The sequence below is a fragment of the Mustela erminea genome, chromosome 1 (assembly GCF_009829155.1).
Source record: "Mustela erminea isolate mMusErm1 chromosome 1, mMusErm1.Pri, whole genome shotgun sequence".
Lineage (NCBI taxonomy): Eukaryota > Metazoa > Chordata > Mammalia > Carnivora > Mustelidae > Mustela > Mustela erminea.
Window position 1 is genome coordinate 159,900,011 of NC_045614.1, and position 17,628 is coordinate 159,917,638.

The window sequence follows — 17,628 nt, forward strand, 5'->3', positions numbered from 1 at the left end:
ATAGGTTACTGAGCAAACCCGTTCCGCCTGCGCAAAGCCTCCTGGGAGTAGTGGTTCGGCGGCGCCTCATATCTGCCTTCCTTGCGGCCGGAGGAACTACAACTCCCAGGACAACGCGGAAGCAGCCCGGCAACTGAGCGGTCGTTCCAGTTTTGCGGTGGTCCCGGCCTGAACCTGGAAAATGCTGCTGGCCCCCCAGGAAGGGTCCTCCTCAAGGAAGAGGACGGGGCCGAATCGCTGGAAACAGTTTACAAGGAAGCCGAGTCCCAAGGTGATCCATCCCAAACGGGAGCTCTGGGGGAGGAGGGGGGGCGGGGACCGGCCCCGAGGCCTGCCGGCTGGGCTGCGCTACCTCCCTCTTCCCCCAGGGGCATCCTTACCCGTCTCCCCCTTGCCTAGACGACCCTGGAGACAGCATTGCCCTGGCGAAGAGGGCCTATGAACTTTGGGGTCTGGATACCTTGCTACTTTGGTGGGCAGCATCGTGAAAGAACTAGTTCCATCTTAAACAGGAGAGGTCGGCTAGTGCCCATCCTGGTGAAGAGAATTCTTGAACTCCCTCGCCACGCATTCCCACCTCCACATTCCCACCTCCGCATTCCTTCCTTCCTTCCTTCCATCCTCCCTCCCTCCCTTTCCAATCTTTCCTTCCTTCCTTCTCTTCTTTCCAAATTTTGGATCGTTATTGGAGAGGGCAGATCTTCATGTTAAGTCCTCTACCTCATATTCCTCCCTTCTAATTTTTCATAAAGTATCAAAACGAACTCAGGAATGCAAGTGGTTATTAGACATACCACTACTTGATTCAATTGAATTTTTTTTTTAATTCAACCAACATTTCCTTTTTATATCTGTTACCTCCTTTGATGCCTTAGCATCCAAAGACATGGAAAACTGGTAACCCTATTTTAAACTTGAAACATACATAAATGCCATGTGCAAAGTCATAGTCACACGGTGTGCGCTTTCCACAGACTACCTTTTTAACAGACACAAAAATAAATGCTTGAAATGTAAGTGAGAGTACCAAAATGGAGTGGCTTCTCAGCTTCCAGCTCCAGAGCAGTTTCACCAGCTGTTTTCACCCTGAAGTTACACTTTCTTTAAAAAAAAATTTCTGTAGAGATGTGGCATTCTTAGGGCTCTAGACAATCGTGCTTGCAGTTTGTTCTAAATATATCTGCTAAATAATGTCCTGGACATATTCCACTTGGTGAATATCTTGCCCCAGATACCAGAGGGTTAGATAGGAACACTAGAGAGAGTTGGAAACAGAGTCTGCTCCTATTGTAATGTGCTAGTTCCACAAGAGATTGGATCCCAAATAGGTCATGGGTATAGACTTGATGATGAAAGGTAAAATTTGGGACCGTTTCTTAAGACTCCAAAAGGAAGGATTTTGCTGCTAGTACTCCTTGTTACTGCCTAGAGAATGAAAAGGAAAAAGCACAAGAGCTTCTTGAAGTTCAGTTGTGTTTTAATAGGATCAGCTCTTTCTTTTTTGCAGAGACAAAATTATTCAGCAGTACAGCTGCATTAATTAATTATCTTAAGGTACTTTGAAGGTGAAGTGTTATGTAAGTGAAAGAGTATTACACCTTTCCTTCCTCCATGTGACAGTATGCTAGTTTAGATATTCCCTTCTTTATTTAAAGACCCCCTGAATTATTAGCAAAGCACATACCTCTATTTGCTAAGTGACTGTTACAGGGAATTCTACGAGCTTCTGAGAGTTACAGAGAGTTAAGAAAGGAGGTGTCCTACTGGTCTGATTTCTAATTTTAGATTAATATCTGACTGACCTGGGTAGAAATGATCTTTACTTCATTTTCTGCTTTATAAGACAGAAGAGTGATTATCCCCAATCACATCCTCCCACCGCCACCCCCACCCCTGGTCATATTGGAGCAAACAACAGTCCTGCTGTAGGTAAGATAGGAAAGCCCCTTGATATAGGTTATTCTTGAAAAGAGGGACATGAGGAAGGGGGCATACCCTTCTCCAAGCAGATTTGCTTCCATGACTTTTGAATAATCTGGCTCATTAATCAGTGCTTATTTAGTTTTTTATAAGGAATATATCTAGCATTCCTCTATTTTGGCTCTTGGAGAGCTTTATTTTTTTTTTAAAGATATTATTTATTAGAGAGTACGAGAGGAGGAGCAGAGGGAGAGAGAAAAGCACACTGTGTGCTGAGCACAGAGCCTGACGCAGGACTTGATCCCAGGACCCTGAGATCATGACCCAAGGCAAAATGAAGAGTCCACTACTTTAACCGACTGAGTCACCCCGGTGTCCCCCTGGAGAACTTAAGAAAAAAAAAAAAAAAAGGATACATCTGGGCCATATTCCAGACCAATTAAATTAGAATATCCAAGTGGGCTTAGGCAGGAGATAAAAACAGAAGAGTTCCCAGAGAAGGTTTCACGTTTCTTCTTCCAACCATCATTCTGTGTTCTTGCTGAACTTGCTGATGAAATGGCTTGGGGAAAGAAAAAGGACACATTTCCCTATGCTTTAGTCAGAAAGATAGATTAAAATGGCAAAATTCATAAAGTTATTGCTGTGTATTAATATTCTCTATATGTTATCTACAGCCTGCCTTTGACCCTGACAATGTGGAACACTGGATTAAGGTAAGGATGTTGCACAGTTAAGATAGAGAGTTAAGAGTCAGACATAATCTGATGGGAAGGAGTACTGATAGATCTCCGTTTTGTGCACGTTTTGCTATTTTTATTCTAATGGGACTGTGTTGCTTTAGTTTTAGATTCCTTAGTTTTTCTTTATCATTCTGTTGCTTCTCCTGAAAATATGAATGACAAGAAAATGAGTATAAACATGCTTTTTTTTTTTTTAAGATTTTATTTTTTTTATTTGAGAGCATTCACAAGCAGGGGGAGGGGCAGAGGGAGGGAGAGCTGTGGGGCTTGATCTTGATTCTGGGACTCTGTGGTCATGATCTGAGCCAAAGGCAGACACTTAACCAATTGAGCCATCCAGGTGCCCCTAGATGTGCTTTTTCAAATGTTGTGAGGATCCTATGAAGAGGACTAAAGGGGCAGGGGAGAAGAAGCTGTAAGAGAGGATGTGGTGGCCTTCCTCGGATATTGGAAAGACTGTACTGTAGTTACATTGATCTATGGGACCAGTGCATTAGGAAAGATGTGCATGCATTGTAAGAGTTTTCTCATAACTGGAGGGAGCCAAAAATGGAGTGGGCATTCTCATAAAGAGATGTATTTTCTATCAGTGGAAGTATTCAAGTGGATTCTAAATGGCCACTTAATGTTAGGACTAATGAAGAATATGTTTGAGTGTTCTGTGAGGGGAGGATTGAGTTAGGTTAACTTTCTGAGCTCTTTTCCAGGCCTGAGCTAGGTGTTTTTGAGTCCAAGTACCATTTAAGTTGAAAGTACTATTAAACTACTTCCGGTGCATGCCTCAGAGTGCCAGTTTGGCATCTTGCCATACTCAGTTCATTTGTGCAGCATATGTTTCAAAATCATGCAGCATTTTCCTGGGAAAATACCATTCTGCCTGGTCGTATTTTGAAGAGCTATTACTTATCTAAATTGACAGGCATTATAAGTTCCAGATGGAACCTAAGCCACATGTAATCCCTATTAACTATTTATTTATCCAGCCAGTATTTATTAAGTCCTTCTAAGTACTAGGCCATTCTGTTGAACACTGAAGATAAAACCATGCTTGGGGCTGGTATAATCCCTGCCTTCCCTGAGTTTATAGTCCAGTGGAGTTAAACAACTTACTTAAAACTCTTGGGAGAATTAAGGATGTAATAGAAACATGTGGTGGGTTACACTAAAATATAGATGGCGCAGAGAAGGCTTCCTGGTTCCTGCAGAAGGTCTGACTTAGAAGACCAGTAAAACAGATCTGCTGTTATGGAGGCCAGCCTCTGGGAAGCCCACTCCCAGCCTCCTACAAAGCCTAGTTTCCATGTCTGTGCTGAGTGTCCCAGTGCCAGGCCCCTGCAGGGCTCAGCTGCACATTTAGTTACTGTCCCCTCCAGAAGGGAAGATTTAAGTGAAAGAGAAGGATAAAATTCTGCTCTGACTTTATGCAGTTGTCAGACAGCTTGACCGGTTAGATTTTTAGCATTCCTCTAAAATTTCTGTGGTAGCTCTGTCTCCATTATGCCCTCAAATCTCTCATCTCAAAAAAAAAAAAAAAAAGTAAGTCCTTACTTGACCCTGCAGTCCATTCTGATTATGGTACATCATTTTCTTATCCAGTGTCTTTGAGTGTATAGTCTAGACTCCTTCCCTTGCATTTTTATTATCCTCTGGTGTCTACAGTAATTTTCCTCCTCCTGTTTCTGTTTCTCACCACTCCGCAGAAGCAGTTGTCATAAATGACTTCCTGATCAAATCCACTGTTTTCTTCTTCATCCTCAAACTTTGTAAGGTTCCTTTGATACAGTTGTCACTTTTTTAAATTATAGAAATCTCCTCCTTCATTATCTTTTTATGACCCTGTTTTCTCATGCTTCTCTTACTACTTTTCTGTTCACTCCTGTCTTCTTTAATGATTTTGTTCCCTAATGTAACCCAGCTCTCTGGGGGTATCCTGAACAGTTAGGACTTCTGGACCTAAGACTTCCAAATCCCCTTAAGTGTACCACCCTCTCAAAGTCAGCTTAGACCTTGTTCCATGGAAAAAGGAAGAGAATATGGAGAGGGTATGGAGCATGGTGAAGGTCGAGAAAGGGCTTTCTTTGAACAGAAGAGATCACTGGGGCAGCCCTGGGGACTTGGCTGAATCAAGTAACCAAAATCTTATGTGGTACCAAAAATTGGTAGAGCAGATTGATCCAGGCTTGAGAGTTTTCACTGCAGAAGCAAAGATGCAAGAGATCCGAGGCTTATATAAGAGAGTAGCTGAATATCCAGGCAGAGTAGGAAGGAGGGGGGCCCTTTAAAGGACCCTTTAAAGGAGGAGGAGACCTAATTTGATGAAGGTTGTGGTGCAACACCAATGTAGCAGAGGAAGGGAAGCAAAAGAGGTAGATGGGCAGGAGGCTGATGTTGGGGAGGGGTTATCAGCTTTGGGGTTGAACAATGGAAGATTCTATGTCATGTGGTTCAGGACCACGTCAGTGGGTTGTGGAAGTACGATTGCGGGAAAGGCCATTAGAATACAGGAGCCAAGCAAACTTTGAGGCTGAAATGTTGGTAAGTCTTCCGGAGGGACGCTGAAGTCGCTTAGAATCAGGCAGACCTTGAGTAGAACTTTGCGTTCTGGGGCAGCTCACCGAAAATGCAACAATTCACTGTAACTTACAATTTATCCTCATCCTGATTTGATTGACTGACTCGTCTCTTTACTCCTGTGGATTCTGTTACTTTGATAATTAAGCTTTTTAAACATTTTCATTGATTCTCTATTCTTAACTTTCAGGGATTCTGTATGCAACCCGATGAAACTTTAAATTCTAGATGGGCATTTAAGGCCCTCTGTCAGTCTAGCTGTAATATAAATCAACCTGCAACAACACCTTTGCTGATACTCCATGTGACTTTTGTCAGGCCAGTCTCCTTCCCCTTCTGTCTTCCGTTTAGTTTGACTCACACTGATCCTCCAAGACTGGGATACCATTCCTCTCTGGGAGGGCCATTCTAGATCTTTCCCTTAAAATTCAGCTTGAGGTGCTGAACTTCCCCTGACCCACCTCAACCACCTAATCCCATCTTCTAATACTTTTTCCCTGGGAATTGTATTGGCATTCATACACAACAGAGACTGCATTCAGCATTTGCTTGTATACAGAGTGATTTTTTAAAAAATTGGACACTCTGAAAAATATATTACTCCCCAAACTATTATTTATAAACATGCAGTTTACACTTGAAGGCATATTGAGAAAGTTGTGCTTGTACCTCCCAGCCTTGAGGAAATGAAAGAGTGCATTATAGTTGCTGTTCCTGCTGTTGAGTGGACATTGGGATTGATGTGTGTCATGGGATGTAAGGAGCTCTTACTGAGTATTTATAAGATCATGGGAGTAACTTAAGATAGTTCTTTATAAATTATATATTTACATGTAACACAGTTACTGAGTAAGAAACATTTGATTAGAAACTCTTCTAATCACTTTGTGTTCCTTTAGAGCGATTCTTGAGTTGTGTCTTGCACACATGGCACACGAAGCAATAAATAGTAGATAGTAGGTGAGTGGTAGTTAGATAAAGGTGAACTCTTTGATAGTCACTTTTAGTTTTGCTTTCCCCTCAGTGTCCACTAAGGTAGTGAGAACAGGGCTAGCCTTCAGTCCTTCAATCAACTTGCTTAAATAGTAAGCTGTTAAATTGATACTTTGTGTTACTGAAATATTAATTTAAGATAGACCTCTTCTGTCTCTCACATATTTATTTTGAATGAAGTGGTAAGGATGTAATATTTTAAACAAGGAAATACAGAGACTATCTCTTATTTTATGTTTATTTTTATTTTTTTTATTTTACAGACAGAGATTACAAGTAGGCAGAGAGGCAGGCAGAGAGAGGGGGAAGCAGGCTCCCCGCTGAGGAGAGAGCCCCATGTGGGGCTTGATCCCAGGACCCTGAGATCATGACCCAAGCTGAAGGCAGAGGCCTCAACCCACTGAACCACCCAGGCATCCCCAGAGACTATTTCTAATCCCCAATATCATCTAGTTGGGTTTTTTTTTTTTACCAAAATTTTCATTTTAAGTGATATTCCAAACACTTGCTTTGTGAGAGCCAAGCAAACAACCCTTCCTTGTAAGTACCAGCCCATGTCCTTCTTTATTACCAAAATCAGTCTGCCCCTGTGTCCAAGCTGTCTTTACCTCCTTTGTTAAGAATCTATACTAATTCCAGTTCAGGTGAGATGATCTCTCATACAGAGTTCTTTCTTTCATTCATAGCCTAAGGAACAAAATCTACAATCCTGTTTTTGCTGTTCATTTTTTGTTTGTGAATGTTAGTTTAAAAACTGAAAGTTGATCTTTTTTTTCCCCTAGTGGTTCTTTGTTTATAATGTAGGCTGAAGCAATAAAAAGTAGAAGGGAGATACATTACACCGTTGTTATTGGACAAAAAACTGCAGAGGGAGAGGTCAACTCTCAGTACAAACTAGTAATAAATCACAATAATTTACCTTTAGAAACCATTTCTTTATTTTTAGCTGTGACACTGCTTTTACAATATGCAAAAGCCCAAAAAGAACTACCCAAGATGTGTTGTCACATTCTTTCTACGTTGAATTTGGCAACATTTTATATTAGATTTATTCAGATTATACTAACATTTTAAAATGTTATATACATTTAAAATGTTATATACATTTAAAATGTTATATACATACATGATATATATGAAATTCATCTTGCTGTCTTAGAATTTTAAAACGTTAAAGGAAAGGACTATGTGCCAAGCATATTGTGACCATCCATTAAGTGCCATATCAACCATCATAAATTTGGGCACATCAGAGGCCAAGAAATAATGTGGGAGACAGAGCTCTCCAGAGTGACTCATAAAGAATGAATGATACTTTCTTTATTCTAACCCTGATTAGATCATGTTTTCTTCTGATCCATATCTTTTCCTGTGTGTTCTGTTTTCTACATCTTTTTCAAATTACCCTTAGCTTTTCAACTTTAATCCTCTGTTTCTAATTCAAACTTAATACATGAAACCCTTGAGAATTTAAAAGGTAAACTCCCTGGCAAGTTTTGCCAGAGGTTCTACCAGTCTTTCCGTGAAGGGCAGGAGGAAAAATCTTTTTCAAAATAGGCAGGAATATAAACTGTGGGTAAGTACAGCTTTTTAAAATACATTTTAGGGGCACATGAGTGGTTCAGTTGGTTGAGTGTCCAACTCTTGACTTTGGCTCAGGTTGTGATCTCAGGATTGAAGCTGGTGTCAGGGTCGCCACTCAGCGGGGAGTCTGCTTGTCTCCCTCACTCTCTGCCTCTCCCCCTGCGTGTGCACGCATGCTCACTCACTTGCTCACTCGCTCTCAAATAAATAAATCTTTAAAAAAATAAATTTTACATGTATTCTTTTTTTTTTTAAGGTTTTATTTATTTATTTGACAGAGAGACATCACAAGTAGGCAGAGAGGCAGGCAGAGAGAGAGAGGAAGAGGAAGCAGGCTCCTCGCTGAGCAGAGAGCCCAAGGACTCAATCCCAGGACCCTGAGATCATGACCCGAGCCGAAGGCAGCGGCTTAACCCACTGAGCCACCCAGGCGCCCACATGTATTCATTGTTTTAACAGATATTTATGGGACACCTGTTATATGCCAAGCACTCTTATAGGTACTGGGGGTTTTACACATGAAGAGGACAAACATGCCTGCTTACATTCTACTAAGGGGAGACAATATAGGGTAAAATATGTTATGAGGTCAGAAGTGCTATAGAGAAAGAACAGAGAAGGGGAATAGAGAGAGCTGTGAGGAGGGTGGTTACAATTTCATGTAGGATAGTTCGAGAAAGCCTTACTATGAAGGTGACATTTGGGTAAAGACATGAGGTGGCAAGAGGGAAAGCAGTGCAGCAGAGGGGAAGTAAGAACAAAGGCCATGAGGTGTGACCATGCTTGGCACATTTGAGAAGGCATGCGCATGGTCGGTGTGGCTGAAGTCAAGTGAGCAACGGAATGTAGCAAAGGAGAAGGTTGGAGAGTTTACAAAGGGCTTCATGGTGCAGGACCTTGAAGCACATAGTAAGGACCTTGATTTTTATTCTGAGTGAAATAGGGAAACATGAAAGGATTTTAACCAGAGTTATGTACGGCTTTCATTTCAAAGGGACCATCTGAGCTGTGGTGGGAGATGATCACAGAAAACCTGTCAGGAAATTGTGGTGCTTTGAACCAGGTGATAGCAGTAGAGATGATAAGAAGGGGTCAGATCCTGGATATATTTTGAAAATAGAGTCAACAGATTTCCTGACAGATTGGTTTTGGGGTAAGAGGGAGAGAATAGATTCAAGGACTCCCAAGGTTTTCATCCTGAGAACTGAAAAAATGGCATTGTCACCTAGGTTGGAAGCCTGGGAATACAGCAGATGTGGAGGAGACCAAGTTTGTGGGGAGGGAGAAAGTCGGGGATTTAATTGCAAAAGAAATTCTTTTATATTGTGCAGGTAAATCAAAGTGCCAACAGTTTGCCCACCTCCACCAATCCCATTAATTGGGCCATGTTTTTACTGTTGCTTCAAACCATTCTGGATGGCTATAATCCCAATTTCATTGAGCCTATAGTTTGTTTAATGTATGATGGGAGGTTCATTCCAGGGGTAGGATTTTCAGGAAGTGTAGCTGCTCTGCCTCTGCTTTATATTCATATGCAGATCCTAGTAGCATTGGGAGCTAATAATACTGTATTTTTTATTTAAAATAAAATATCCAGGTGTCAGGATCCCATCACTTATGCTCTAAACAAAAGTAATCTAAAGTTTAAATAATAACTTTTGTTCAAAAATAAACATTGTGGGGGCGCCTGGGTGGCTCAGTGGGTTAAAGCCTCTGCCTTCGGCTCAGGTCATGATCCCAGGGTCCTGGGATCGAGCCCCGCATCAGGCTCTCTGCTCAGCGGGGAGCCTGCTTCCTCCTCTCTCCCTGCCTGCCTCTCTGCCTACTTGTGATCTCTGTCTGTCAAATAAATAAATAAAATCTTTAAAAATAAATAAATAAATAAACATTGTGAATACATGTTAAAATTTGGGAAACTATTGCAATTAATTTCATGTTTAAAAAATGAAATTATTTGGGGTGTTTAAGCCTCCAGGATTCCTTTAAAAATGGAACAGTGGAAGTTATCTTAGTTGGTGGTAGAAAATCAGTTTCTTGAGTAGGAAAGAAATCCATTAGCCCTAACAAGGTTGTCGTCATCTAAATGAGTTTTTTTCTATGATATGAAAGAAGGTGGAGAAAGCCTCCGAATTTGCAGTTTCAAAAGCATTTTCTGCTACAAATTCCAATTTGTCCAGAAGGCTTTGGAGCGAAATCAGAGATTTGGAAACATCTGAGCAAATAGAGGATCATGATGAAGTCTATGCAGAAGGTAAGAAAATACGTTTTTGCTGCAGTATTAACAGTTCTTTAGAATACAGCTTGCTAAAGCATAACCTATGATGCATTTCAGAGTACAGGATGGAGACTTTTCTTTCTCTTTCTCAAGTTTTGTGTCTTCCTACCTCGATCTATCCTGGAGTGAACTCCAACATTATAAGTAAGGCTATATTTAAGGCCCATTTTGTCTCCCAAAATGGAACCACATCCAGAGGCAGTTTGAACGACATAGCTGCCTGGTGGGTGTTATAGGTGTCCCTCTTGCAGCATGATCACTTGATCTAGTCTTAGGAGATCATTTGACCATTAGTTTGTAAATCCACTTCATTCTTTCTGAAGAGAGTCTAAACTTCTCTAACCTTCCTACCTCCCCAAAACATTTACTCTTCTGTAATTTAGTATTTAGTTTCCGATACTCTGGGGAACCCCAGCATTTAGGGATGAAGAGATCAGGGGAACCAGCAAAGACTGGAAAGGAAAGGCCACAGAGGTAGGAGGAAAGTCAGAGCGGCCATGTCCTGGAAGCCAGCTTCCATTTACACTACTGTCTCTTTTTATTCCATTAATTTATTCTATTAAATGGCTCTATTTATTCATAGCATGTCTTCATTCAAAAAATATATAAAATTATTTATAAGTATATATATAATAACAACTTACGTTTATAATAAAATCTATTATATACAAATATATATATAATTATACCTGTGCCAAGTACTGTTTTAGGCACTGGAGGAACAGGTTTTGAACAAAAGAGGCAAAGCCCTTGCTTTCATGGGATGCAAATTCTACTGTAAGAACAAAGGAAACTTAAAATTATTAGGTAGTAATAAATCATTCAGGTTTGGACCTGAGTAATAAGAAGGAGCCAGCTAACCCGTAATGGAGGAAGGGCATCCCAGACAGAGGGAAAGGTAGCATCAAGAGTTAAAGTACAGACAAGCTTGGTGTCCTTCAGGAACTGAAGGAAAACCAGTGTGGCTGGAACTTCCCAATGGAGATGAGCTTGCAGGAGTGAGCAAAATACCTGTTAACATGGCCTATAAGCCTGGTAAGAGAATTTAGATTTTATTCTGAGTATGATGGGACATCATCATTCAAGGGTTTTAAGCAGATCAATATTTTAAATATACAAAAGTGAATTATAGGGGAGAAAAGGAGGGAAGAGCGAGTTCAGTGAGAGGCTGGTATAGGGGTCTGGGTAAGCAATAAAGGCCCTTGGTCTTGGGTGGTTGCTAGAACTGGAGATGGGAAAAGGAGATTGGTTCTGAAATTGGCAAGGCTACACCTTGCACACTGTCTCCCAACCCACTGGTGGGAATACATAATATACTTTAGCCTCTTAGAGTTTCTGAGAAGTCATGCTGTCTAAAAAATGTTTAGTTACCCCAATTCCCAAGCTTCCTATACTTTGAAACTCTTTTTATCCTGAAATCCATATTCCTATCCTGAGGAATTAGTGCTACAACATTGGAAAGTACTAGTATATGAAGAGAACATGGTTTTCAAAGGCTAATATCCTTTTTTCTCCTCTCATCAATCATCATTAATATTCAATAAGAACCAATGTTCCGAGGAACATAGTTTGAGAAACTCTGCTTTAATGTAGCCTTAGAGCCTCTGATCCAAAAGGAGATGTTCCTGCAGTTGAACCCTCCAAGGGAGGGCAGTTCCCGTTCTTTGTTCTTTTGGGGGACTGCATAGCAAACCCCTATTTACTAATGAATGGCATTTAGTAAATCTGACTTATTCACATATAAATTATTATACATCTAAATGTCTGAATTATTGTACACAGGGTTACTCAGTAAATATCTGTTCCCTTGGGCCGCCTGGATGGCTCAGTTGGTTAAGCAACTGCCTTTGGCTCAGGTCATGATCCTGAGGTCCCAGGATCAAGTCCCACATCGGGCTTCTAGCTCCATGGGGAGTCTGCTTCTCCCTCTGACCTTCTCCCCTCTCTTTCTCTCTCTCTTTCTCTCAAATAAATAAAATCTTTAAAAAAATATATCTGTTCCCTTTCTTTACCTTCCTCTGAAAGCCAATAAAATTGCTAGTATACTTTTTACATGGTTTCTACTGTCTTGATTCATTGTTTTCTATTTTATATGTCCTGTATTCCTATCTGTTTAAAATGCCTTTTTTTTTTTTTTTTAAGATTTATTTATTTGACAGAGAGGCAGTGAGAGAGGGAACACAAGCAAGGGGAGTGGGAGTGGGAGAGGGAGAAGTAAGCTCCTCACTGAGCAGGGAACCCCATGCAGGGCTCAATCCCAGGACACAGGGATCATGACCTGAGCCGAAGGCAGATGCTTAAGACTGAGCCACCCAGGAGCCCCGCCTTTTGGCCTCATTTAATGTAAGAAACATTCCATTCCCTCAGCACTATGTGATCATGGTAACAGTGATGAAGATAGTGCTGAAATACATACTTTTCTTTGAAACCCCTATGTCCTACTCATAGAGCTGTTTGATAATGATGATAGTGATGAGGGTATTGCTAAAGTAGACATTGTCTCTCATACCTATATATTGAAGATTTCTGAATATTACTAAGAAAAAAATTCAAATAGAAGTTGGCTTCCATTATTTGATTTGGCTTTCATTATTTGGTTTTCCTCCTACCTCAATGGCCTCTCCTTCCTAGTCTGCTTTTCTGGTTCTGCCTTATCTCTTCAACCCCCAAATACCGGAGTTCTTCAGGGCTTATTCCTGGAACCAGTTCTCTATCCATCTTCCTCTTTTGGTGCTCTCATCCACTTCTGCGGCTTTCAATTCTATCCATATGCTGACGACACCCACATTTATTTCTTCAGCTTGGACCTCTCCCCAGAAATCCAGAGTGGTATAGCCAATACCTGTTTGACATTATTATGTGTATGTCTCCTAAGCATTTCAAACTGAACTAACCTAAAACTGAATTCCTGGTGTTCCCTCTAAACCTGCTTGTCCCTCGGCCTTCCCTGTCTCAGTAAATGGCATCTCCATTTTTGCAGTTGCTTCAGCCAGAAACCTTGTAGATTTCTTTCTCTCATTCCCATATCCACTACATCAGCAAATCCTGTCAGTTCCACCTCAAAGCAATACTTTCTAAAATTGGACCATTTTTATTACTTCCTGTCCAGGCCCAGGCTACTATCACTTCTTTGCTGGATTATTGCATTTATCTCCCAACTGGTGTCCCCTGCTTCTGTGTAAGGGATTTTCAACCTCAGCACTGTGGATGATACAACAGATAATTAGATAATTATCTTTGGGGTGAGGGCCCCAAAGTTTGGTGTCTAACCACTCAGTAAATACTGACACCAAACATTGCTGATGTTTAACAGCAAATCTGGCCTCTGCCTACCAGATGCTAGTATCACTTATCCCTGTTACAGTAACCAAAAATGGCTCCAGATGTTGCCAAATGTCCCCCGGGGGGACAAGATCATCCATGATCTAGAACCACTGCTCAAAATCTGATCCCCACATTATCTCTTTCCTTTATCTCCTATTATTCCCCTTCACTCACTCCTTTCTAGCCGCACTGCCTCTTTGCTACTACTCCAACACTCTGGACATTCTCTTCCTTAGGGCCTTTGCAACTGCTTTCCCTCTGCGTGGAATAAGATTCCTCACATATCCATATGGCTCACTTCCTCACTTTCTTCCCTTTTTTGCCCAAATATCTTCTCAAAAAGGCCTTCTTTGAGTCCCCAGTTTCAAACCGTCAATACTTACCTTCCGTTTCTTTACGTACTGTTTCTCACTTGCCAGCTCTGTTTTTCTGATTTACTTATTTATTGTCTCTTTTCTCCAGTTAAAATGTAAACTTTGTTGGTGATAAGTTTTATTTGTCCTTTTTTGTTTTTTGCTCTTTTCTTAGCATCTAACACAGTACCTGACACATGATAGATACTCAGTATTTACTGAGTGAATGAAAACAGTGAAAGAAGAAAGTCTCTGAAGTAATAGTAATATTAAAAATTTTTTTGTTTTGTTGATAGCTCAGGAACTAGTCAGTGAGTGGTTAGACACCAAACTTAAGCAAGAACTAGCAAGTGATGGTGAAGAGGATGCTGAAGACACTGGGTTAAATACCCTTCCTATGCCAGAAGCCAGTGATCATTTGAAATATGACAAGTTTGATGGTAAGAACTTTTTTGATTGTTCTAAGCTTTAACATCTAATGAATGTATCTAAGAAGTCTTTTTAATTGTTTTAAATAATGAATGAAATATTATTTGCTGTGGTTTGCTTAGTTTTATAAATAACTTTAATTTTTCTTGGTTCAATTTAAATTATTTACCTATATCCTCAGTACATTCATGGTGTTTTTTAAATAAAATATTCTATTTGTAATTCTCTTATGACTATAATAGCAATTAATGCTCTTTGAGTGTCTCTTCCCATATATTGCTGGATGACTCTTTATTTTGATGTGGCTACATTTAAACATTTTACATTTATAAAAGAGTTTACTGCTTATACACCCAACTAGCGAGTAAGGGTTCATTGAGTGTACTCGGAATTTGGTATTTTTTTTCCTCAGCATAAAGGTACGCCCGGCAATGGTGGTGGCAGCTCCTCATGTGTGACTCACACACATGCTTGGTAAACTCACCTGGCAGTATTCCCCTTGTTTAGGACTCTACAAAACCTACAATATTCCCAGCCCAGCAACCACAAAATCATGAGCTCTTAAAGTTAGAGGAATCCTTCAAGGTCACCTGGTCTGATCTCCCCTTTTCACGCCCTCAGATAGAGATCATTCCTTAGTATCCCTCACACATGGGTGATATAATTTCTGCTGGCACATCTCCCAGGATAGAGGAGCTATTGTCGGGCTCTAATCCTCAATATATTTTCTCTTGGGAGAAGTAGGAGTTTGACATTTGTAGCTCTTTAGTGTAAGAGAAAATAATACCATGTTCCCTCTCCCAAGAGAAGTATTGTTATGTTTGTTTGTTTGTAATATAATCATGTCTGATCTCTCCTATACTTCAGTGTTTCTAGCTTAAATATGCCAGTTCTCAAAACAGTTCTTCATATCACATCATTTCTAAATCTTATTATGCTGGTTGCCACCTTTTGGATGTTTTCTAATTTATTAATATCATTATTAAAGTGAGGCATTTCCATACTTCATATTTATTCTGAAACTGTGTGGACTATAGTGAAACTATTAGTCCTTTCATATGATGCTAATAGATCTAGTTGTATTTATTTAGATTGACAATTATCATTTAGTATCATACCAGGCCTCACTCTTATGCTTGTAGAATTTTTTGTTCTGTTTTCTTCCCCCTTTTTTTTTTTTTGTAGATTAAAACATTCCTATTCTGTAACCATTAAAAAAGGATATTTACCAAAAATATTGATTAATATGGGATTATCTCAATAGACACAGAAAAAGTACTTGGCAAAATCTAACATCCATCCCTGATTAAAAAAAATACTTAGCAAACTAGCAATTTCTCAGCCTGACAAAGGGCATTTACAGAAGACATATAGGAAACATATGAAAATGACAAACATAAGTCGTACCTTATATTTGTACATACATAGGTAGGTATGTACGTAGTCGTACCTAAATGAATTACATTTAATGTGAACAGGTTAAATATTCCAATTAAAAGACAAAGATTGACAGAATGATTTTTAAAATATGTAACTATATGCTATCTACAGGAGACACAATTTAGATTCAAAGACATGAATAGATTGAAAGTAAGAAGATGGGAAAAGATATACTGTGTAATCAGTAACCAAAAGAGAGTGAGAGCAGCTTACTAATATCAGGAAAAAAAGTAGACTTTACCATAAGAAATTGTTACTAGGGACAAAGAAGGGCATTTCATAATGATAATAAGGTCAGCCATCAAGAAAACATAAGTATAAACATACATACACCTAATAAAAGAGTTCCAAAATAGGGGTGCGTGGGTGGCTCAGTTGGCTAAGCATCTACCTTCAGTTCAGGTCATGATTTCAGGGTCCTGGGATCGAGCCCTATTTCAGGCTCCCTGCTAAATGGAAAGGCTGCTTCTTCCTCTCCCTCTGCTCTCCCCATTCATGTTCTCTCTCTCTCAAATAAAATGTTAAAAAGGAAAGAAAAAGAGCCCCAAAACACATGAAGCAAAAACTGAGAAAGTCAAAGAGAGAAATAGATACTGCACAAGTCTCCAAATTATTCGGAGACCTCATATCCCATTTTCAGTAATGCATGGAACTAAACAGAACATCAGTGAGGAAGATGTTCATATCATTAGTCATTGAGAAAATGCAGATTAGAACTACCTTGAGTAACCATTACATACCTATCAAAATGGCTTATATCCAAAGACTGACCATACTAAGTATTGGTGAGGATAGAGGAACTGGAGCACACCAGTACTGCTGGTGAGAATATAAAATTTTGTAACCACTTTGGAGAACTGTTTGACAGTTTTTTAAAAAGTTTAACAGATACTTCTGTGATCCAGCCATTCCACTCCTAGGCATTTTTCCAAGAGAAGAGAAAGCATATGTTCATACAAAAACTTGTACACAAATGTTTATAACAACTTTGTCATAGCCAAAATCTGGAAACAGCCCAAATGTTTATCCATGAATGAATGAGCAAATGATGGTATACCCATACAGTGAAATACTAATCAGCAAGAAAAAGTGATAAACTGTTGATACAACAACATGATGAATCTCAGAGATAATTACGCTGAGTAAAAGAAGCCTGACCAAAAAGAGAGTACATTGTGTATGGTTTAATTGATAAGAAATTCTAGAAAATGTAAATTAATTTATCGTGAGAGGAAAGCAGGTCTGTGGTTGCCTGGGATAAGACCGAGAACATGGGGAGGAGTGGGAGGAGGAGATTGCAAATCAGCATGAGAACCCTTTTGGAGCTGACAGACACGTTCTTTATCTTGATTATAGTCATGATTTTACTGGTAGATGTATATGTCAAAACTTATGGTAGACTTTAAATATTTACAGTGTATTGTATGTCAGTTATACCTCAATAAAGCCATTTAAAAAAAACAATGGAGTCTTCAAGGATGTTTAGACTGAAGTAGTGTCTTTTACATTTGGCAGTGAAGGAGTATTTTGTGACTTGGGTGAGGGTAATTCCTCATGAGTGGAATTTTTTTCCTCTCATTTGAAGGTAGTTAATTGCTGAGGGCTGTGCTCATCCAATTGGCATTATCAGTTACTATTTATTGAACACTCACAGCTTCGTATTTTTATTGTACCAGGATTATATAAATATGGAAATTGTACTAAATTTTTTTTTAATGTTCCCTTTTTTTTGTTGTTGCTCTGTCTCCCCCAGAGTTGTGTGGCTATTTGGAGGAAGAAGAGGAAAGTACCACCGTTCAAAAATTTATAGACCATCTGCTCCATAAAAAAGTGGTGGATTCTGGAATGTTGGAAGATCTTGGAATGAATGGAAACCAAGACAAGCAGCAGCAGAAGGATCCTCGTCTTACCATGGAGATGAGACATAAGCAGGTGGGAGGGAAAAACAAAATTAAAATGGGTAACAGGAAGCAATCTTTGTGTAGCACATTTAATA

At 39.7% G+C, this 17,628-nt stretch overlaps 1 protein-coding gene across 2 annotated transcripts in view; it reads left to right on the plus strand.

Moving 5' to 3' along the window:
- Positions 1–2: 2 nt before the first annotated feature.
- Positions 3–17,628, plus strand: part of CCDC191 (coiled-coil domain containing 191) — an 89,862-nt gene continuing 72,236 nt past the window's right edge. Inside the window, exons 1-5 of one of the 2 annotated variants that reach the window (XM_032348203.1) lie at positions 3–271; positions 2,598–2,636; positions 9,921–10,062; positions 14,060–14,203; positions 17,386–17,564. In XM_032348203.1, the coding sequence (XP_032204094.1) occupies positions 182–271; positions 2,598–2,636; positions 9,921–10,062; positions 14,060–14,203; positions 17,386–17,564 (594 nt within the window). In that variant the 5' untranslated portion in view covers positions 3–181. The remainder of the gene's footprint in view (positions 272–2,597; positions 2,637–9,920; positions 10,063–14,059; positions 14,204–17,385; positions 17,565–17,628) is intronic. The other variant, XM_032348212.1, reaches the window with a different exon arrangement.